This window comes from Mauremys reevesii, linkage group 5 (genome assembly GCF_016161935.1).
Source record: "Mauremys reevesii isolate NIE-2019 linkage group 5, ASM1616193v1, whole genome shotgun sequence".
In the NCBI taxonomy this organism is placed as follows: domain Eukaryota; kingdom Metazoa; phylum Chordata; order Testudines; family Geoemydidae; genus Mauremys; species Mauremys reevesii.
In genome coordinates this window covers 116345433-116370029 of record NC_052627.1, presented here as the reverse complement: position 1 = coordinate 116370029, position 24597 = coordinate 116345433, and the positions used below count along the sequence as shown (strand labels likewise).

Here is a 24597-nt window from a genome sequence, read left to right as displayed (position 1 = left end):
TCAGTCTGAGAAAAAGATTCCCATGGGGAATGCCGCATCTTTCATTCTCACATGTATTAATTGTCAGTAAGCTCTGAGATTGTTTAACTCCCATTTAGATATCTGAGAAGAGAAAGGGAGGAGAATTCAAACCAGTTGTTATTGAATTTGAATGTTATCTTGGGGTGTTCCCTGCCCACTTCTTACAGTGGCGTGTAGAGTATATACACTGCATTTCTCCCTAGCACAGGTATAAAATAGCTGCGCAGATGGTGAGGCACTGATTAGGCGAGTAGAGATAGATTCATAGACTCTAGGACTGAAAGGGACCTCGAGAGGTCGAGTCCAGTCCCCTGCCCCCATGGCAGGACCAAATACTGTCTAGACCATCCCTGATAGACATTTATCTAACCTACTCTTAAATATCTCCAGAGATGGAGATTCCACAACCTCCCTAGGCAGTTTATTCCAGTGTTTAACCACCCTGACAGGAACTTTTTCCTAATGTCCAACCTAAACCTCCCTTGCTGCAGTTTAAGCCCATTGCTTCTTGTTCTATCCTTAGAGGCTAAGATGAACAAGTTTTCTCCCACCTCCTTATGACACCCTTTTAGATACCTGAAAACTGCTATTATGTCCCCTCTCAGTCTTCTCTTTTTCAAACTAAACAAACCCAGTTCTTTCAGCCGTCCTTCACAGGTCATGTTCTCTAGACCTTTAATCATTCTTGTTGCTCTTCTCTGGATCCTCTCCAATTTCTCCACATCTTTCTTGAAATGTGGTGCCCAGAACTGGACCCAATACTCCAGCTGAGGCCTGACCAGTGCAGAGTAGAGCGGAAGAATGACTTCTCGTGTCTTGCTCACAACACACCTGTTAATGCATCCCAGAATGCATCCGCATCACACTACATGGCTCTTTACACACCCAAGCAGTGTCTCCCGCATTTACACTGCTGTTTTTAGCTGTGTAATGTCCCGCTGCTGGAGCCTTCCATTGTCATGTGTAGTTTCACACTGCAGTATGAACGCATCCTGCCTCTCCCTGCAGCATATAGCTACATGTACCCTACATGCTGCTGCCAGTAGTGTGCAATATAGACATACCTTAAATGAATAATCTTTACCACTCTCATACTCCATTCCAGCAAAGGATTTATCATGGCATGCATATATACTGCTTTACATGGAAAACTCAACTCAGCCTGAATGACAGAGCTGTGACCAGTACCTCTGTAATGTGTCAGAGCAGAAGGATGGAGTGAAAGAAAGAGTACCGAGAGAAGTTCGGGGGGTTAGGAGCTGTGAACTGATAGTTCTCACACTTCTGAATGTTCACATTAGAACAGGGACATATTATGGCTTTTGAGGTACAGTCCTTAAGGAGGCGTACATAGGCCATACAGCAGTGGGAATCACCAGATGTGTTCTAACTAAGACTGAATGCCCCTGGACTCCCTGTGCTACCTGTTAAAAGGAGGTAACAAGCACCATCCCTTCCCTAAACACACATACTTCCCTGTTTACTGACACTAAACTAGACTTCACGGGTTTCTTGCACTCTCAGAGGGCTCAATCAAGTGCCCACTGAAGTTAATGGGGATCTTTCCATTAACTTCACTGGTCACAGGATTATGTGTTTACCCCAGACTCTGGGGATATATACTCACCAAATAGAAGACCTGGAGTGAGGTGGGGAGGTTGAGAAGCAGCTAACAGCTTGAAGGGTTAGATTATCTGAGACAAAATATATTCTGTGTGAGTCAAAGCAGTGGGAAGAAATGTATTGTCTCTTGCAATTGTTTTAAGTGATTTTTAGAAGGATGGTTGTTTTCCATTTTATCTGTGGTTTTTTCCTTTCGTGCATATTGTTCCTGGGATTTTGTTTTATACAGTGTTTCTGGGATTTTATAAGGTGTTTTGTATGTTGGTTCAAGTACAGAAATAAATTCTCCTTTTGTTCTGTGTTCTCCAGGGTGATGTTGCATACAGATAGGATGTACACAAAAAGAGAGAAATTGCTTACTTACATTTATCCACCTCAAAATCATGCTCCATCCAAACTGAGGCATAAGAGGGGTCAGGGCAACCCACTCCGAGTTGTGTAGATACAGCTATGGAGTGTTGTGAAAGTCACAGGTTTTGTAAAGACTTATAGCCAGATTCTCAGCCCTCATGTAAACTGGCTTGGCTTCATTGGATTCCATGGAGCTACACCAGTATTTACAGACAAAGGATCTTAGTTTGGTGCCTTACAAAGATAAATCTTGATCTTGCAAAGAGCTCCATGGAGGTGGAGCCTAACTTCAGTTGCAGGGTAGGGACCGTACACGGTAATGCAATTTTACTACAGATTAGTTATGCAGGAACTGTAGGATAGAATAAGCAGCTCTTCTGAGTGGGAGAAATTACTGACTAGCAGCATTTCAGCATCTGGACAGGGGATAGTTATGTTGGAAATAAGTATATGATTATTCATTGCCATCTGTAATGGAAAAAGAAAACAAACACTGCAATCCAAAATCACCTTAGAAGAAATGGACTTTTGCCTGGCCAAGGATAGCAAGATTAGCCCTGCTGCCTCTTTGCATAGCTAATAGTCAGCAGGATGTAAATGGAAAAAACCTAGGATTATCCAACATTACAACTATACATTAAACTTGAATGGCAGAGACATCATCAACATATATAAAGAAAACAACCATGTGCATTTAAGATCTTGTGGTAAGCAATGAAGAGATATTTAAATTCGGAGTCATAAAAAAGTTAAATATTTATTGGTTCTTCTACCTATATGGGTCTGTCCTTTTCTGATTGTATCCTGATCATATTCCTTCTTATCTTTTCTGCTTTTCTTTCTTCCTTTTCTTAGGCAAAGCTTGGAGATGAAATTCTTGACTACAGGGATTTGGCTGCTCTTCCTAAAAATAAAGCCATCTATAACATTGCCCGCCCAGATATGATCTCCTATACTCCATATATCAGTTACTCTTCAGATGACAGGCATAGTTATGGGGAGGTACTGAATCCTGTGGCTTTTTTTTTTAATTTGTGAATCTAAAAATTAATTTGCATCATTAAACACATCGCTGTGTCTAAGCTATTAGACACACTTGGAATTTTTGTAATTACTTTGTAAAATTGGATTAATGGGAGTTATTTTATGTATTCACAGTCACTTGAATTGTCCATAAAACAAGTGGGATTTTCATTTCATTCTTTAGTTCATGGGAAATAAAGGATAGCTTTTTGTGATCAAATATTTTTTTAAAACAGATAAGATTTGATGAAAGTATGTTTTTTTGCCAAAGAAATTATACTTGCATGTGGTAGGAAACAGGAACCGTTGCTAATTATAACACAAAGATCAGAAGCCAAATCAAATACCCTTCATGTTTTTGTTCTATGCAGCATGTTATTTTGGTAACACAACAAAGGTCTCATTTTTCTGTGCACAAATTCCTTTCAACCACCCCGTAATAAAGTTCATCTTCATGTCATGCATACACATTGCCCTTTTCATGTGCAGAGCTAATGTTATAACATTTTTGCTAATGTAATTTAATACTAATGCTGTTTTACGTGAAACATATTTTTACATAACTCCTGTCATAAAAGGTAGTATTTCTTCTTCACTTATGTCTGCCTTTCATTTCGTTTTCTTATTTCTTTTATAGTTTTAGATTTTTTTAAATTAAAATCTCTACAAAAAATTAATTGCTGTGAACGCTAGCTTAACTTGGATATCAATAGATGGGTACAAATAAATGCTTGAAATAATAGCAATGGAATAATGAAGGCCCAAATCCGCAAGCATTTATGTATGTACTTTATGCACATGACTTTTAGTTCTGTTCAGAAGGGCACAAGTAAAGATACTGCAGGGAACAATCTTGCATGGACAGGGAGCTATAAACACCATAACTGGCTTTGTTTCTACATAAGATTTCTTCAGGATTTACAAAATGCTGACCTCTCCCCAAATTTTAGACAAGCTCATTTAGCCCTTTTCAGTTTCACATCAATTCCAAACAAAAATATGACATGAAGGATAATTTCTATGCTCCTATTAATAATCCACCTGGAAAATGGGCTAACAGCTCTGGAACCATCGCTTCCTTGCTGCTGTTCCCAATGGTCCCACATGCTGGAGGTCTTGCTAGTGGGAATGATGTTGCTACATTGGCAGTTTGGCTTTCTAGCATTTGCCCAGGTATTTTAAGGGTGCCTGTTAATATTGGTGACAAATGGGTATTTTGTTGCCAACCCACAACTAAGATATAACCTTGAATAATCCTTTGATGGTTCAGCAAATTGAATCACAACATATTCAACATGAAAGGATTTGCTCTAATGGAAAACTGGGATGCTTTATTTATGCATCGGGCTTAGATTAATTCATCCAGCATTTTAACCTAATTCTCTCCTCAGGATCCAAATATTTCCAGCATCACATGCCCAGACTCTGCCACCCTTGCTCCCAATGGATAGCACCTTATTCCATGAATTGGCCGGCTGAAATCATCTAGACTCTCTGGCAGTAAGGGTATCCGACTCTTCTCATTAAAGAGAGCACTGGAAGGTGTAGTTGGGAGGCATGGTATAGTACAGGGGTGGACAAACTGTGGCTCGCGAGCCGCATGCAGCTCTTTTACAGTTAAAGCGCAGTTTGCAGAGCCCCCACTTCCACCCCCATTCTCTGCCTACCAGACTGGAGGGAGGGGGGAGAGCTTGGGGCTTCTGCCCTGTGGCAGGGTGTTGGGTCTAGCGGCTTCTTCCCAGAGGGGAGGGGTTTTCAGGGTGTCACCCCCATGGGGCATGTCAGCCAGGACTCAGGGCTTCAGCAGGAATGGGGCAGAAGCTCCAAGCCCCAGCAGGTGCCTCCCGAGCGGCTGAAGACCTGGCAGGCGCACCCTGGCTCTCGAACTTCTGAAGATTGTCATATGCGGCTCGAAGGGTCAGTAAGCTTGGCCACCCCTGGAATAGTAATCTGGGAATAGAGTGAGTGTTATGGCAGAAAGCATAATAAAGCAGTAGGCAGAATAGTGTGATTTTAATAATAAGCATGATGATATGCATAAAATCTGTAAATCCCTTTAGGCATTGAATAATATTAAGGGTAATATCCTGGCTCCCCTGAAGCCTGTGGCAAAACCCACATTGTCTTCAGTAGGGTCAAGATTTCACCTTCAGTTTGGTCTGGGTTAATGAAAAAACACAGGGCTCCTTAAATTTCTTCCCATAGGAAGCAGTTCCTGCTAGGGGACTTGGGGAGCTACTTCATGTGTGGAGCCCTAATCTGTTCAATCACACCTTCATTCACCATTAATCATTTGACAAGCTATCACTTAATGGTAGTCCTGCTTTTTCCCAATACAACAGTGCCATTCCATAGCTTTCATTGCCTTATAAAACTGATACCACTTGTTCTTTCCAGGGTTAGGATGTGAGTTATATGTCCTTGTCCCTGCAAACATCCATGTGTGCCCCTTTACCTGATGGACATTATGCATCCTTAGCTATTGAAAAGGGTTTTTAAACAGACTCCTTTTAGTTTCAAGACCAAATAAAATATTTTTAAATGGATAAGAGGAGACTAAGGGGGGATATGATAGAGGTATATAAAATCAGAGTGGTGTGGAGAAAGTGAATAAGGAAAAGTTATTTACTTGTTCCCATAATATAAGAACTAGGGGCCACCAAATGAAATTAATGGGCAGCAGGTTTTAAACAAATAAAAGGAAGTTCTTCTTCACACAGCGCACAGTCAACCTGTGGAACTCCTTGCCTGAGGAGGTTGTGAAGTCTAGGACTATAACAGGGTTTAGAAGAGAACTAGATAAATTAATGGAGATTAAGTCCATTAATGGCTATTAGCTAGGATGGGTAAGGAATGGTGTCCCTAGTCTCTGTTTGTCAGAGGGTGGAGATGGAGGGCAGGAGAGAGATCACTTGATCATTACCTGTTAGGTTCACTCCCTCTGGGGCACCTGGCATTGGCCACTGTCGGTAGACAGGATACTGGGCTGGATGGACCTTTGGTCTGACCCAGTATTGTCATTCTTATGTTCTTATAGAAACATTTCTGTGAGTGCTACAATTATTTTTAGACTGGTGTTAGCCAAACCATTTAGTCATAAATGCCATTATAAACTGAGCTGTCAGTCAGAGCCTTCTGTTTCAGAGATGATATGTAGAGAAGACAAAAGAGCATATAAAACGTTTCTAAAAGTTCCCAATGCTAAAATGCTTCATTATCAATATTTCCTTGTAGTGTTTTACTCAGTTTCATTTGGGTATTATTAAGTTACCTTAAACTAAACCAGCTATGCCAGTATCAGCATAGTTTAGTGCTAAGCATAAGTGCCATGTATGCTTAATTGCCTGTGACTTAAGTAAGCTATTTTAAAAAACAGGGCCTAATTATACTCTGTAATACCAATTTCTTTATTGGCTTCAATAAAATTACTCTGGATTTACAATGGTGTAGCAGAGAGCAGAATTTCTCTCTCAGCTGTGAGAGGAAAATAAGGGAACAGCAAAAATTAGTTCCAAGTAAAGATGCTCTTTAATTAAGGATTAGGGGGAAAAATGTACTGATATCTTGGAATACTTTAAAGCAAAGATGGGCTGAGCTTCAAAGTTCCAATCCAAACAGGGGCGGCTCTACCTTTTTGGCCGCCCCAAGCAGTCATGTGCGGGAGGGGCCCAGAGCCGCGGGAGCAGCGGACCTCCCGCGGGCATGACTGCAGAGGGACCGCTGGTCCCGCGTGGCTCGGCTGGACCTCCCGCGGCTGCAGACGGTTCGCGGGTCCGGCGGCTCCGCTTGAGCTGCCGCAGTCATGCCTGCGGGAGGTCCAGCCGAGCTGCGGGACGAGCGCCCCCTCCCCAGTCGTGCCTGCGGCAGGTCCAGTCCTCCCGGGGCTCCGGTGGACCTCCCGCAGGCATGACTGCGGCAGGTCCGCCGGCCCAGCCTGCCGCCCCCTAGATTTTGCCGCCCTAGGCACCAGCTTGTTTTGCTGGTGCCTAGAGCCGCCCCTGAATCCAAATGTCAGCTGTGTTTAGACACAGGGTTTGGCATAGGCTTATCTCTGTTTTAAAGTGGTTGCTTTAAACAAAGGTTTTTTCTATTAAAGGTGCAGTCCTTAGTGTAGGATTCAATAGAGTGCAACCTGCCCGTAGGATTCTCTTTTGAAATGAAATAATTTTACGTCTGTGTAAGGAAGATGTTTCCATTTTACTCCTTCTCATTTTTATTTAAAAAATCTAATTTAGTATTTTTGATCTAATTGGTGGATGTCCTGTTTTAACTGTATGTGTCATATGTGTTACACATGGATGTTGATACGTTTAACATAGCATTTCTCACAAATAGCATCATGCATGAATTTTGTATGACTAATTTGTTACTTTGTGTTGCCGTTTGCAGTCACCTCAGTTGCTCTCTCCAGCACTTACTGAGGTAATCCCCAGTGCCTTTGTTCTAGTCTGGTCTGTTTCCTGATGCATTAAACTTGTTTATAAAGATAATCATCAAAGCCTGAAATGTTGGTGGTTTGCCCCCTGTGTCTGCAGAGCCATGATGTCTTTATAAAGAGATTTCTTTAATATTGCTACTTATATCAAACAACTGCTGTGCTTCTATATTGTCATCTGAATGCATGTTTCATTGATTGTCATCTGCATTTCTACTTCAGAAATAGTTACTTCGTGAAATAAAATTTAGATGATCATAACTTTTTCAGATGTTACCAAATAAATTACATTCTGAATTGTAATCTGCTTTTACATTTACAACTAGCATTTTTATTTGACCTGGACTAAGGCCTTAACATGCCTCTTTCTGTCCACTTTTCCCCCACACATAGTTAAACCAGCTGTATATACATGTAATTAAATTACCTGTATGAATATATTCACACATCTGGGGCCAGATACACAGCTGATCTGTATAGTTCCATTGACTTTAATGGAACTATACCAATACCCAGGACCATCATTGTTGAAGATGCCAGTTCAAGAAATACCACTTTGGAAGCAACACAAGGACTTCACACCCAAGAAATACCACTTTCAGGAGCAGTACTATCTAGTTTATGTAGATGGAAAAATAAATATGGCAGGCCTGACTCATTACTCCACTACACCAGTTTTATGTCCTAATAACTTAACTGAACTGAGTGGAATTATGCTGTTGTAAAATTTTTGTAACAAATTGCACATTTGGGCCCAATAATTAATTGATAGTTTCCCTTAAATATAAAAAATTGCAAACTGTCACTAGAACTGTTGGTTCAGAGAGAAAAGCAGAGTTATCAATTAGAAATGTAATGTATCTGATATTTTTCTTTTAAAAGAAATATATCACTCATTATTGTATTCCACGAATTTAGCTTGCTGTTTCCTACAGAGACAAAAGCATGCAGAAACATGCATGAGATAGTCAAAGTGGAAATATCAGTGTTTCAGAAATATTATAACTTCACTTACTACCCTCTGTTATCCTGCATAATAGTAAACTCCAAAGGTTACATTGGTACTGTTCTTAGAGCTGCTGTGATTCACACAGTCACATGAATTCTTTAAGGATGTTCAGATGTGCCCACAGTTTGCCCTTACTCTGCAGAGTATATTTTCTGTGCTAAGGACGCTACTTGTTACTTACAAAGTATATTCATCCTGCCTTGAAATGAGCGGTGCCACAGGACTTTCCTCAGGATTAATAAACTGCACTGTCCTGTCCACTTTTTATTTAGCTCATTAAGTGACAGTGTTTTGGTCTATAAAGAACTGTATTTATTTAGGTTCTACTTCATAAAGAATGCCTTCCAAAGACATTATGCTGTTTTGCCTGGAATACGTTATGCAGAAGTAAGAATGTAGATGATATGTAGCTAGTCAGGAAAGGACATGCAGAAGTATTTCATCATGAACATGGGATTTAAGTGAGCATGGCGTAGTTGGTGGCAATCAAAAGAGAAGGCTAGGAAATGCCTACAATGTTCTACCTGTTTAGGCAGGCATAAATTATTCTCCCTTTTTTTGGACAATTTTGAATTCTTATATAGGCATTTTTTAAAAATTGCAGATAGTCCTTCTCTTAAGGGCTTGTTTCTATCTTCAAATACATGGTTGTCCATTGCCATGTACCGTCATAAAAATAATTTGCTCTGCACGACCATGTTTTTGATGGCACAGTGGGCCCCTAAATCTCCATGTCATCCTCTTTCAGGGCCAAATCTTCAAATGCTTATTCAGACCCTGATCGTTCTTTACTTTCCCATCCCGTAGATACACCTGGAGGGAATCCATTGTGCACAGACCACCTTTCATCCGTGTGGAAGGGAGCAAAGGTGTCCCTCTGGCCCTGCAACCTCTCTTTTGAACCCTACAAAGGGTATCCTGTGAGTCTGAGGTCAGGGGGAGAGAGAATAGGTAATGCGTTGGCTAGGGGGAAGGAATTGATGGCTGAACTGGGGCCAACGATGCATGTTGTCCCCTTTCTGGACCCTGGAATTATAATAGGACTTTGGACACCTCAGGGGACAGCTGTGGCCAGGAGTCATCCTGGCTGTGTGGGTGTGATGGAGCTGCACTGCCATAAACTTAGGGTGCTGGGGCAGGGTGGAAGCAGAGGAGCACTCTCTCCCCCTCCAACCCCTACGATGGAATATTGGGGGAATAATTCTGCAAGGGTATCTCTCAGGACCCCCTTCCACAGGTTTTTCTGCTGGAGAGATTGATCTGAGACTGTTTTCTTTTTAATTCAACCTTACCCAGGCACATTCTGATTTTCCTAACTAAGGACTGAGAAAACTGAATCCCAAAGTGATACTAGTTATCCAAAAGTGGTTTCTACATAATGGGGGCTTTTGCTTCCTAAGAAAACATACTTTTTCAGTCACCAACTTGCTACAAAATGAATTAAAATCTTAGCAGTGATTATGGGAGAAGTGGCCTAAGTCTGCAAAAGGGAAAAACCCTGTGAGGTATATTTGCAAGAATTAAAGTATTTAGGATATAGGTTTAAATGGAAAGTGGTAATGCAAGAACATTAAATCTAATGATACATATTCATGCATAAATTGATCACCTGAGTATTATATAATGTGTTTTGCTTATAGTACAGAATGTGTTACACAGCAGGCATGGTAGATCTGCACAGCATAATTAAACAGATGAGGCCTGAATCTATACTGTCTGGCACCTTGTCTGACTATTTACACATGTACAAAATGAATGTAAAATGCTGTCATCTTACATTCATTTTGCTCATGTTTAAACAAATACAAGGTGCAAACAAATTGGGAATCCTGCACATAGTGCTAAAACAGGACATTGCTGCTATTGTACATTCTTTTCAAACGGTATTTTCATGTTAGACTCATTTCTTACATGCTGCCTCCCATGTTTATATGACTATTCTCTGACATTATGTCTGGCAATTCTGGAACTGCTCTACTCTTAACAGATTTGAGATGTGTCTGCCCTCATTTCATTATGATTGCATGGAGCATGAAGACAGAATTGGGCCTTTTGCATATAGGGCAGAAAAACAACAATGGATATGGATAACTTCTGAATATCTTGTAATTCACTCTGTCTTTCCTATTGACTTAGATTTCCTCCCTTTCCTCTCAGGGCGACCAAGATGATAGATCTTTCAAACAGTATAGGACATCAAGTCCTAGTTCTACTGGATCTCTGGGTTATGGTCGCTACACGCCAACATCCCATTCTCCTCAGCATTACAGCAGACCAGGTAATTGACAAGCAGGCTCATTTAATCTCTCTTTCCCCTTCTCCCCCTTTGGCCTATTTCGTAAGTGTAGAAGATACCAACGGGAAGGTTTATAGTGTGGAAAGCAATTCCAGCCTCCCTTTTCGAGTGTATTACAACATGCTGGTTAATGTGAACATAGCTGCCCAGGGGAGCAAACAAACAAGTACTTTTGATTATGCACATGCAGTGATTTTTTTTTTCATAAAACTTAATAGGCATTAGGAAATTATGTGTTAAATTGGTGGTAGCTGAAAACAGAAAATGTAATGGATTAAAGTCTTATTCCTGCCCCTAGCCTTTCTGTTCATGGGAATCTAAACAGCAAAGCCACAATTGTTCCACCACGCAGTGCGGAGAGCGGACATGCAGCCAAGAGACTTTGAACTGCAGAGTAATGTTTCACGGTGGTTCTCTTTGCTGCTTTGTGGGGGCTAAGGACCAGACTGGAGGAGTGGCCAGTCTAGTCTGCTGGTCAAAACTCTCCTATAGTAGGGGCTGCAGCAGCCCCTGTTACAGCCAGGGGTCATAGTAGCAGCAGTGATACACCTCTGGGCCCCTTCTGATTTATGTCAGGATACCCTGCATTTATAGTTGGGCTTTTGCAGGATTTAGCCCTTAAAAAATAGGCCATAAAGTGCCTCAATAAAGAGTTACATAATTTCCCGGGTCACTCTATGAGCTTAACAGAAATATTGATGAATGATTGTGGCTTAAAGAGTGTTTTACTTCAAGATCAGAAACTCGTGAAAATCAGGGGATTCTTCATCAATAAGCTTTCATTCAAATGGAAATCTTAATGCAAATGAAAGTTTTATGGGTTACAGAAATCATTGACAGAAAATTGTGTCTCATAGTTCATACAGTCTTTGATGGGGGTGGAAAAAAAGTAAAGTATCGCAGATCTACTGTGGAATGACTTGGTCTCTGCTGAGACTCTAGCAGCTCCATCAGGATTCTGCTTGGTTGCACGTTATGGGAATAGGGTGGGGAGGGGAAGGAAAACATAAACAATTCCCAACCCAAAGTGGGTATAAGCCTGTACAACTTTCAAGGGGGAGCTGCAATAATTTTTAACCTGTATTTGTTGTTTTGACAGTATTAGGCCTCAGAGCAAAGTGTTGCAACAACAAAGGGCTTCAGTGGGGCTCCTCAGATGCTTAAAGTTAGGCATGTGCTTAAGTATTTCCCTGCATTGTGGGCTTGATCCTGTATCGTTTAAGCTAACAGCAAAATAGCAACTTCAGTGGGAGCTGGACCTTGCCCTAACGAAGTTCCAAGCAAAGAAAGAGGTGTTGGATCTCCCCATTTCATTCCACTGTGACCCTTTATGAACATGTCATTCCTGTTGCAGCTTTTGAAAACACTGATTTTCCTCAGTGTGCTTTATAGTGAGGTTATGCTCTTCTGGAATATTCTCTGCTGTTCCACCTATTAAATTCATAGGTTCCAAGGCCAGACAGGATCATTCTGATCATCAGGGCCAGATTTCCAATCAGGCACAGAAGGCACGTGCCTAGGGGTGCCTAACAGTTAAACGTGGGTTAAAAGTGAATACCTACAGCTGTCCTACAGGAAGCCAGGCTCCTGGCATGGGTTGGTAGCCGCTCAGTGTGTGGGGCTGGGGCAGAGTGAGCATCCAAGTCAGCCTGTCTGGGGGGCGCTGTGAGCCTCTGCCGGGTGGGGCGGCTGCTGAAGTAGCTGGGAGTGTCCCAGCCCCTTCCTAGTCTCAGCCATCCCACTGCCTCCGCCCCATGCCGTGGAGGGAGAGGGAAGGCCGTGGCAGGTGCCCCATTCAGTTGCACAGGGAGAGCTGCCACGCTGGGCTGTAGGAGGGACAGAAGACACTCAGGGACCACTCACTGTGGGGAGAGGAACAGTCCCCTCCCTGCACCTCGCTTGGAGCGGGTTGGTGGCGCTCGGGCTGGGAGCGCCATGCGTCGTGGAGGGTCTCGTGCCTTCCCAGGGAGGCTGTGTTTATATATATATTTTTTTCATTTAATTTTTTACAGAAAACACAAACGTCAACTGTAGGCAGGGGGGCCCTGAAGATGCTGTGCCTAGTGGTGCGTAAGGTGTAAATCTGGCCCTGCTGATTATCTAGTCTGATCTCCTGTGTAACCCAGGACATAGTTATCAGCATTTTGTGTGTTGTTCTCTTTCCATTCATGGAAAGTCTCTGTCCCTTACCAAAGTGCATACTATGACCTGCATTGTTTTAGAAACAAGAAGACAGACTGGAGCTAAAATATACTTTCCAAGTTTGTATGTCATCAAGAGAAAACTGCTCCTGTGAGAAGGGTGTCGTTGCTAGGAATATTTTGTGGCTTTCAGTAAGTGAACAAAATAGTTTATTTTCACTTACTCTTTGTTGCCCCCTAGCTGGTACTCAGACTCTTGGTACCAGTAGCTGCATCTCCCTGCCCCAACACCCAAGCCCTACATCTACATTCAGACATCATTACATCCCTTTCTTCAAAGGTAAGGCCCAGGAATGCCGACTGTGCTGTGATAACCTCTCCAAGTGTGTTTTGACTTTCTTTGTGCAAGCATGGCTTCCCACAGGATAGTCTGTCTTAACTTTGTGTGAGTGCTTTCTTCACATACCATGTAAGTCTCTGGGACCTGCTGTGTTTTTTTCAGTGAACGTTCAATGTTTTTTCCAAAGGGGAAAAAAATCTGAAGATGGGGGGCGGGAGGGAATAATTGTAAATTTTGTTTATTATTGTTTACAGAAATATTTAACCTTGTTTCCATGTTTTAATGAAGCTAACTGGATATTGGAATAAGGGACATTAACACCCTAGAGGATCAAATACATCTTTCTTCCAATATATTTAGAGAGCTAGTCCATTTTTAACACTGTTAACATCTATTGGGCCAGATCCACAGCTGGTTAAATCAGCATAGCTCCATTGATCAGCTGTGAATCTGGACCATTTACTTCAAAGCACAGAAACTTTATTGTTATTTATTTGGATAAATTGATGCTCATTCCTGTCAAAATATGTCACAAAGGGCACATTAATTGTTAATGTTCTGCATGCTGGAGACAGGCCACTGTGATGGGGGAATCTCTGGAACCTTTGAGGCAGAGTGTACTTTTGCTTGGCATGTTGTTTAAACGTTAGAAAGGAAGACGGGGTGTTGAATGATCACAACAACATCCTTCCACTAGGATTAATGTGGGGAGGAAGGGGAAGCAAACAGGCACGAATCACAAGCATTTTCAGTTACTTTTGTATCCTCTCTCTTTGTGTCCTATTTGAGTTGATGAAGCCAAGCTTTGTCATCAGAGCAGTTATAAGAAAGGAGGTGACTCCCTGCACGTGCATTGTACATTGCTGTAAATAAGAGCAGAATCAGGCCCATACCCTGCAAATGTGAACCCCAAAAGAGAATTCTGGAGAAAAAGAATAAATTTAAACAAAGTGATGCCATTTTTAATAGACAGTCTACCTACAAAGATTCTGTCCCCCCACTTCTAGGAGGGCTGAAGCACACTCTTGTATCACATGAGTCTCTGCTTGGATACAGTTTTATGTGTACTGTAAAGCTGGACAGTTTTATCAGAGTTGATGCATTTAGCTAGAAAACCTGTCTGTGTAGTGCACTGCATGATTACACAGTGTGGAATGTTCTCATTTGAAAGTCAATTGACAGTTGCTTAGCAGCACTTCTCTTTGATCACACTTAAACCAGTATATTTTCATGGCTACCTGTCGTTGCCATGTGCAGCAGCAATTATTTATTGCTGTCGTTTGGAAAACAATCCATCAAGTGGCAGCCTGTTGTTACAAAATAACAATTACTAAAACAACCAAAATAATAATATTTTGCACTTCTGTAGCACCTGTTATCAAGGAGCTTAGAGCCCTTTGCAAACATTTATTAACTAAGACTCACAACTCTCCTATGAGGTGTAGGTAAGTATTTTTATACAATTTACATATGGGTTAAATATGTATTACATAGTTTCCCCTAGTTGTACATTGAATTAGTGTCACAGCAAATAATAAAAAAGGAGATCTGAGATCCCCAAGTGCCTAAATACTAGGATGCCCTCCTTCTTTATCTTGATAAATGTTTGACTTTACCTTCTCTGTTTTTAAAAATGTAGGAAAAGCTATGGAGAGATCATAGTGAGAAGAGCAAAAGTCATAGGAATATAGATAAACTATTGTCAAGTGCCATGGGCTCAAAATAAGATTTTTTATTTTTTTTTGGCCATTTCAGTTCAAAATAATTAGAGCTGTGCTTGGCTGAGCGAGAGAAACCTCACCACAACAGTAGGCCTTTCTCTTAACTACAGTGGGCTTTGTCATAGGCCCCCACAGACAATTCACCGGGTTGGCCCTTTTTTTGGCCATAAGAACGTTGTCACTGAGTGTCTGCTCTCTCTCTTTACCACCCACAGTTTATCTTGGCAGGTGTAATACGTTTGACCCTCCTACTATCACATTTACTCACACACAAAAGTCCTCAAATCATCTGGTTGTGCCTAGGTTGGGTGTTTTTTGTTTGTTTGTTTTTAATCATAAAAGTGACTTCTCTGACTTCTGTGACAGCCTTGGTAAGAATGCAGCTTTACTTACCCCACAGTTAGTGCCCATCACAATTCAGAAATGTAAGGATTTTCCAAAGCGCTCAGGATTGGTCTGACTATGCTCCCGTTGATGCAGTGGAGTCAGTGAGAGTTAGGCCAATGCTGAGAACTTTGGAAAATCCCACCTTTACAATGCAGTGGAGTGTGCCTTGCCTTTCTTAATTTAAGAACTACATTTTCCAGGACATGTCCTTTTTATTCCACGTTAGTACTCACTGGCTTTGAAAGCTTGGAAAGAATCATTGCTGTTTTTAAGACTTCAAATAAAAACCAAGTCCATGTGCTTAACATGACCCGATTTCAGAAATAATTTCTGGAATTGCCGTTTTGGGGCCAGTGGTGACTGTGCGTGTTGAAGAGTTCCAGGGCAGGAAGGATTTTCAGGTATACTACCCTTACAATAGCCTTTTAGATGCTTCGTGAATCTGCAAAATTCTTGCCAGACCCCCCATCCTCCAAGACAAAAATATAGTTCTGCAGTGTCAATGGCTAGATTGGAAATGTAAGGGATTGACAATAAGCAGCATGCTGCTGAGAATGAGGAGGTACAAAAAGACATGATATTCTTCCTGACCAGCCATGGAATAGCATGAGAGGGGCTGATGTTTTGAGGTCTGGTCATTACACTGCAAACGTACAAGGTTAAAAGGACAGCCTGTCTCGTTAAGAGCCAAGAGACATGAGTATGTTTCTGTGGTTGGTACTTAAGTTCAAAGTAAACCTTTCAGGATTCTTTCCAAATAAAATAAAATGAAATCCAGGAAAGAGTTCATGATTCTATTTTTTTTACCCTGCTAATGGCAGAGAACCAAACCAAAACTTTATAAAACTGCTCTCTCCAGTAGTTATATATTCTATGGGATCAGACATGGAGTCTTTACTCAGTTTTTACCCAGGGAAATCTCAGGCAAGGGACAATTACAGAGGATCTTAGGGAGTGTTGTAAGCTAGATAATGGGACCTTTTACTTTGGCCTTCAGTTTGATTTATTGCTAAATATTCATAATTTGGCATGTAAAATGCAAAATCCAGCTACACGCTTTCGAATCAGTGGCAAATTTTTGACATAATTTTAATCATTTAAAAGGTGGCTCAGCTTGTATGGTATAATGGACCCCAAGAATAGCTTGCCTCCTTCTTTTCTTTTAATAGAAATCTAGGCCCTGATCTTACAAACTACTCCACACAGGTGGATCCCACACAGAGCAGTTGGCAGAATTGCAGCCTTCAGTTCCATGTGTTTGCATTCCCTGCTTCTGTCCTCTCTCCCCAAGTTCTCTCCTCCTGTTCCATTCTTCCTTCTGCTCCCTTGAACATAACAGGAAAATAACGCCTGCTCCAGAGGATTTCTGTCTGTATTGATATGATTCCCAGCACAATGGGGCCCCAGTCCTGTCTGATGAGGCTTTTATCCACGTGGACTATTTTAAGTGCCCGAAGTATGTGATGTATTAAGGGCCATGCCTTCCAGTACCCCAATTATAAATGTTTAGTGATACAGGACTTTTGAGCATGCGAAGGGCAGGCATCTTTTGAAAACACCATAACTTTAAAATGCCCTTTCTGATTTTTTTAGCAACCTCTCCAGGCAAACTCTACCCTGGGATGTGACATTTCAGAGGGGTGGTAATAACTGGGATGCAATGGGGTGCATAAACCTTAACCAGGAAGCGGTTATTTCCCATGCCATGCTCCCTGTTATTTAGAGTGAGGCTGGGATTTCTCCCATGCACCCATTGCAAGGGGGTAAAGGAGTATAAGACACTCCCTTGCGATCTGCATTGTGTGGTACAGTGTAAAGGGTAGAGATGTTTGTACAGGGCTGCATAGGTGGGTTAATAGGGACAGGGAGTGGGGCAAGTGCAGCAGCTGAGCTGGCACAGAGGAGGAAGTAATCTGTGCCCAGTAAATGGCTGGCACACCGGGCTTTCTCCCTGGAGCAAGATGGGAACCAGAAGCCAAACGGCGATTCTGTCAGTCACAGTTTAGCTTCTGGTTTGCTCCTAGGGCAGTACGTTGACACTGTATGCCTCTTGGGGAGGTGGTTTTCTCAGGGCTTGCAGTAACTCCACAATCAAGCCCTCAGTTCTTGGTAGTACTTGGAGAATATCAACTAATGTTGTTCCAATTTCAGTCTCTGGACTACGTAGAATACTTTTTCAAAAGTTGTTACCAACTTATCAAGTCATTGCCAGGGGCGGCTCTAGCCATTTCGCCGCCCCAAGCACGGCGGCACGCCGCGGGGGGCGCTCTGCCGGTCGCCGGTCCCGCGGCTCCGGTGGACCTCCCGCAGGCATGCCTGCGGATGCTCCACCGGAGCTGCAGGACCAGCGGACCCTCCGCAAGGACGCCTGCAGGAGGTCCACCGGCGACTGGCAGAGTGCTCCCCACGGCAAGCTGCCCCAAGCACGCGCTTGGCGTGCTGAGGCCTGGAGCAGCCCCTGGTCATTGCTAAATGATGGCAGTGACTCCTAATTATTTTGTAGTTTTAATGATCTTCATTTAATTCTGCACTGTACAAGGAAGTAACAGTCCCACAATAAAATGGATTAATTAGCAGGAATATTCATGAGATGCACAGCACTCTCCTCTGTTCCCATGGGGCCTTCTCCTGCTCCTATTAAGGTCAATAGCAATATTCACATCAACGGCGGGCCCATGGTTAAAATGATGGACTACATGACATTCTCTGGGACTGTATTTAATGTCTCTCCAGTACTCCTCAACAGAGGCTGCTCGGCTTTGTGAAGTGTTAGCAAACCCCTGCTTCCTCCCCAGTTTACCAGATTTTTCACCTTTGCTATGGGCTTTCTACTAACCCAAAGCTACCCATTAACCCCTCTCTCCCACATGGCAGTGCTCAGTGATGCATCTAAAGCTGTATTCTGGGCTGCTGGCCTTTCTTCAAAAGATCTGCTATACCTTCATCATTAATTTCCATTTTTTCTGCGCTCCAAATGGTTACTGCAAATTGTCAGCAGTTCTATGTTTTGTAAAAATATCATGTTTAGCTACCAGTTGCTTAACAATGCTACACATGAACTGGATTTTACAAGTCCCAAAAAAGTAGAGCTTTACTTTTTTGTTTGCCAAGCAGCATTATAATGCCATAGAGTGTGCTCTGAGGAATAATTGACAGGAAATAAATGGAGTATTTGAAGAGTATTTAACAAAATAAGGGTATAAATGGGTACAGATCAATAGAATATTCTGTATCTTTAAATTCTGCCAAGTTGGCTATGGCATTATAGATCCATGACTTGATAATCCAACCCTGTCTGCATATGACTAAAATCCCGTGGAGAGTTATCGGGGTGGGAAGTTAGAATAAACATAGTACAAGATCTCAACAACAGTCTATTTTGTAATTTATATATCCAATAAGACATGACTCAGCCATAGCAGCTGATTTTTGGTGCAGTCCTGCTTTGAACTAATTTAACATTACAGAATGATTTCACTGGTGGTTTTAGGGCAGGCTATAATTTAATGCCATAACTTTAAACTTTGCTAAAATTCCCTAATATATGTGCTCAGTTAAGGCTATGAAGGAGCCGTTTGGCAAAAAAAAAGGACCTACAGATTCCTGGAGAGTCTTTTATTTTATTTTTTTAACAGCATCACATTTTGAAAAGAGAATTTTAGATTTCAAAGCAGAGCTACAAGGCTGATGCTTATATCTGATGTTATCCATCAAGTATGCGTTATTGCTGATATAGCAAACTCCAGTTCCTAGATCAGTTTAGTGTTTGAACCATTGTATGGTATTGCCTTTGCTAAAAGAGTCACATCAGAAACCAGACATGGTGCCAATAAGCAAGCTGAGGTTTTACACAGAACTATTTATTTAAAAATGTTGGATTAACAAGTCATTTTGAGTAAGCTTTTTATGCTTGAAATACTCTACTTTGCTTTCCATTTTTTTCTTTTATCTGCTTTCTTTGCTCTTCCCTTTGGAGGCAGTGAAAGTGGTCGGAGCACTCCAAGCTTATCCATGTATTCAGACAGCAAATCTTCGCCTTCTGCCTATCAGCAGGCTCCTAGACATTTCCATGTTCCAGGTAGGCATTCACTGCTTAGCTTTTAATCTTCAATTGTGGCATGTGTTCATTTTCTCCTAAATTGTCAATTAATTTTGCATTGCTTTGTGAACTGTAGAACAACAATTACAAAAAACCTTATTTCTTCTGAAGAGTGAAAATATGTTAGCTGTTAAACATGATCTCAGAAGTGAATGAGTTACATTCTTCATATTTTTCTGTGTATAAACAAGTTTACACTAGGAGAAGCCCAAAGAGACAACTTTATTTTATGTTAAACATAGAAGATATCGTTATCTTTAAATGTTACTGCTGGTTGCACAGGTCTGTTGAATTTACGGATATGATGTTAAGCTGATTTTTTTAAGTACCCATCTACTAAATGGACTGATGGGTAAGGAGCCATATTAATATATCCCTTTTGGATTGATGGAAAATTTTGGGCAGCTATGCAGCTCAGAATGTTTTAAGTGTGTACTAATGATGAGAAATGTTGCATTGTATTGTAATAGCAGTTACTACACATTAAAATGAATGAATGGTCTCTGCTCAAGTGATTTTTTTTATTTTATTTTTTTTAGAATAAACAGAAGAAGCATGGTCTAAACTGTTTGCTTACTCTTTTGTTCTTTCCTTTTTCTTTCCTCTTTCTCAGACACTGAAGTAAAAGATAACATCTATAGGAAACCCCCTATCTACAGACAGCATGGTACAGTCTGCTTTTCTCTGCTGCAGTATTTTCTATGCATGCCCTTGTTAAGGAAGTGCATATTTACCACTGAACTAGTTGTGCTATCGTATTCTCATTTAATTATGCCAGAATCCCTATTATCTAAAAACAAAAAGGAAAAGAATTAAGTAACACAGAAAATTGATAACTCTTTGCATAACATGAAGTCTGAAGACTCAGTAAGTGGCTGGAATAGTGAAGTTGTGCTGTGCATTATTAATTTAAAGCTAATACTGATCTTAAAGCAATTTGCTTATTATCAGAATGATACAATAGTATGTTAAATAGTACATTACTATCCTGCTTTCAGGTGATCCTGGGGAATATCTAAATTTTAAGGTAATTTTTGCTTCTGCATTACAGCAAAAAATAAGCTTTTAGGTTCATTGATATATGGTGCATATTGAATAGCCATCTTTCATCGGCAAGATTTTTTTACTGTATCATAATATGAGAACAATTCTTTAATGAGGTTATATCCATTGAGGACAAATTCCTTTTTAACGGCTATGACCTGACCAAAGATGGCTTCTGATCTGCACCATGCAATTGGGTCTGCCCATTCAGTTCCCATTGTAAGATTGGCACCTAAGTCCCTAAACAACAGAACTATGGCACACAGTAATCTGACACAACACATGACTTTGAAAAAGAACTGTATAAATCATGCATGCTTCAAATGAAGTAGTAAAATAGAAAATTTCATAATGGAACCAGACAGCATCATGGAAAAACTGCTAAAAATAGCTGACAGTGTTTGATTTGTATAGAAGTCGTAAATGTTTTGAAGTTAAATCCAGCTATCAGCTTCTGCAAATTCAGGACCCAGCTTAAAGTGACAGTATTTTACAGTTTACAAGTGCTACAGCTAGTTAAGTACCACCAAAATGATTTATTCAGGCTGGGAAGAATGCAGAGTTTTTATTCTTCTGCTAGTCTTTTATTTTTCATATAATGTGTACAGCTGTGTATGTTGATTACTAGAGTCAGTGCCTGCAATGCATTTACCTGACCTCTAACAATTTTCTTGGCTAAATCCACTATATGGAGCTACCAACCTCTGATTGCCCTAATTTCTCCATATTGGAGAAGTCTAACCTCAAGATTGCATCATGGAAGCAGTTAATATGTGGGTTTTTTCCCTGGAGTTTCCCAGGTTCCATCAAGAATCCCCTGTCAGTCACTTGCCCAACTGCCTCAGCAGCTCCTGGGTTCTTTTCCCCTCCCATGCTGATTAAGCAGCCCCTGAAGAATTCTAAAGGAAGAAATGTTGGGAGCCTTTAATGAATAAGGCATACCGCGTTTCAAGGTTGCATCACAAAAGGGCATTTGGAAAATTGATATCCCATAAGAGAGGCTGATTATACTTTTCTCACCTGTGACTGACAGGTAAAGGGTCACTTCTGAGATATTTCTATATTCACAGACAAAGGCAAACCTCCCCCTCTCCCAAAAAAACCTCACCCTACCAAAACAAAGCACTCCACAGCTCATACACTTCTCCCCTTGAAGAAAGAATGAGAGGAGCAAACTGCAGGTGATAGATGTGTAGTCATATCACTTAATACTCTACAGCAAGATGCTCAAGTCCTGAGAGAGGCCTGCCATTATGCCAGAGAGGACAGGATCATTCCTCTTCCTCTTCGCTATGAGCTATGTCTCCTCTGTAACTACTAGTGCTGCTGGCCCCTTGCATTGCCCAGAGCCTGGAACCAAGCTGTGGCTACCCTCTGCCTGACTGCACAAAGTGGGTTGGGAGGGGGCAGGATGAAAGGGTTCATACATCTTCTCTCTTTTGTTGCACTTGCTCTGGAGTAGCCATAATTTGGCTTTAAACTGGTAAGCAGAAAGAGGAGCAAAGGCTTAAATGGAGGTGAAGATTTAGGAAATACAGCAGAAACATCACAGGCTCAAATTAGCAGAGGACTGCACATTCAGAAAAGAAGAGGATCCGGGCTTGAAAACCTTTCTCTGGTGATAATTAGGGTTTGTGATTTTATTTGAGTGGGTTTTTTTTAACTTATGCTGTCAAAAGTAAGGTATTCTATTGTACCCATCATTGACTTTTTGCAAATTACACAGGTTTCTTTTCATGGAGAGCATTGGCTCTTCCAGTTGGATAGTGTTCTGCATCAGACCTGACTGATTTATGGAAGCTGAGAAAGAAAGAAAGAAGGACTTCTGTCTGGATACTGTTGATTCATAGATTACAAAATCAGAAGAGTGTGATCATCTAGTCAACCTCCCGTAAAACACAGGCCATACAACTTCCCCAAAATAATTTCCTTTGAACTAGAGCCTATATTTTTTTAAAATGTCAGTCGTGATTTACAAACTGCCCGTGATGAAGAATTTACCACATCCTTTAGTAAATGGCTCCAACTGTTAAATATTTATCAGTAAGAGTAATTATGTCTTACATCAAGTCTGAATTTGTCTAGCTTCAACTTCCACCCACTGGATCTTGTTATACCTTTCCCTGCTAGACTGAAAAAGCCTATGATCAAATATTTTCCCCCGTGGAGGTACTTATAGACTTTGATCAAGTCACCCCTGAGCTGAACAAATTGAGCTTCTTGAGTCTATCACTGTCAGGTATATTTCTAACCAATTAGTGGTTTTCATGGCTCTTATTTGTGCCCTCTCCAAATTTTTCAACATCCTTCTTGAATTGTAGATACCAGAACTTCACAGCATATTCCAGCAGCAGTCACACCAGCACCAGATAGAGAGGTTAAAAACCCTCAGTTCTCTTGATTCCCCCTTTTATGCATCCAAGGATTGTGTTAGCCCTTCAGGCCACAGCATGACATTGGGAATTCATATTCAGCTGATTATCCACCATGATCCCCAAATCTTTTTCAAGAGTCACTGCTTCCCAGGAACAGATTCCCCCATCCTGTAAGTTCTTAGTTTTTACATTCTTTGGTTTTAGATGTATACATTTAATTTAGCCATATTAAAATGCATACTGTTTGCTTGTGCCCAGCTTATTAAGCGATCCAGATCGCTCTAAATAAGTGTCCTCTTTTCTTCATTATTTACTACTTCTCCAGTCTTAGTGTTGACTGAAAACTTTAGCAGTGATGAGTTTGTTTTCTTGCAGGTCATTAATAAAAATGGAAGTGTAGGGCCAAGAACCATCCTGCAGGACCCAACTAGAAATAAACCTGCTGGATGATTTCCCATGTACAGTTACATTTAGATGCCTATCAGTTAGCCAGTTTTTAATCGATTTAATGTGTGCCATGTTCATTTTATATCATTCTAGTTTTTTAATCAAAATGTCATGTGGCACAAAGTCAAATGCCTTACAGAAGTTTAAGTATATTGCATCAACCCTATTACCGTTATCAGTCAAACTGAGATTGAGTACAGTGAGTCAGCGTGCACACATTCTCCATAACTGAAGTGTCTGATGCTAGGCAATTGCATAAACAGGTTTAGATCATTGACATTTAAATAACCTCTTAGACTGTTCTGATTAAGCTTCAGAACAAAGCAAGGTCCAGTCGTGCTTTAATATGCTTTATCATTTGGACTTTGATAGATGTTTTCAGCTCACAGTATCTGCATTGCACATACCAGGGTCAGCTCAGTGTCAATGAGATGGAATCCATTTATTTGAGCGCTTGGCTTTAGGATAAATAGCAAACATTAAAGTCTATCCAAAGCCTTTAATTTCTCCTCCTCTGCAGAGCTACAAATCATTAGTAATAAATAGTGAAACAAAGCAAAAAGCTACCGACAAGGCAAAAACGCCTGAATCATTAGAGTGAGTTTTGGGAAAATCACTAGCAAAACACAAAGCCAAATCCTCAGCTGGTGTATATCGGTATAGCTTCATTGACTTCAGTAGGACATTGATTTACACCAGCTGAGGATCTGGCCCTAGCATCCTGTTCCATGAGCATGTCATCCTTAATTATTTTATAGCTGCCTCTGGTTTGCCAAAATGACTCTGAAAAGGGGAGTTTTTCTTCATGGCCTTAGGTTTTCTGTGTCAGCCTCCAGGCTGACATACACAACCAAGGGCCAGATTCCTCTGTCAGCTTTATACTGGTGTAACTATACTGACTTCAGCGAAGTTATTCCTGATATACATTGGTGTGAGAGGTCCTATTTGTTAATATGCAGGTCAGTCAGACATCTCTGTGGTACCCTGAGGAGATGTATTTTGATCTTTGTTTTATATATAAACAAGGTTCTGAAAGGGAGTGTAGAAAATGGAGGCTGGCTGGGTTTCTACAGGAGTGCACCTACTAATTTATTCTAAATGAAAACAAAAACTGAGAGTGATGAAGTATCCATTTCTATGGAGAGACTAATGGAAGCAACCTTTTGTTCCAGAGGAGCTCCCAGCAGAAGTTGTGTAAATCTTTTTGCTAAAGAACAAACACATTAGCAACTGATGATTCAGCTTCTTAAGCTGAAGGGGCATTGAAGTAAGACATTCGGGAGTT

At 41.1% G+C, this 24597-nt stretch overlaps 1 protein-coding gene across 11 annotated transcripts in view; it reads left to right on the top strand.

Moving 5' to 3' along the window:
* The window catches only part of ABLIM2 (actin binding LIM protein family member 2), a 211972-nt gene that overhangs the window by 147688 nt on the left and 39687 nt on the right, over positions 1-24597 (top strand). For 3 of the 11 annotated variants that reach the window (XM_039540941.1, XM_039540944.1, XM_039540942.1), the window contains exons 10-14: positions 2851-2997; positions 10620-10740; positions 13141-13239; positions 19324-19425; positions 20060-20113. In XM_039540941.1, the coding sequence (XP_039396875.1) occupies positions 2851-2997; positions 10620-10740; positions 13141-13239; positions 19324-19425; positions 20060-20113 (523 nt within the window). The remainder of the gene's footprint in view (positions 1-2850; positions 2998-10619; positions 10741-13140; positions 13240-19323; positions 19426-20059; positions 20114-24597) is intronic. The other 8 variants (XM_039540945.1, XM_039540951.1, XM_039540943.1 and 5 more) reach the window with 7 other exon arrangements.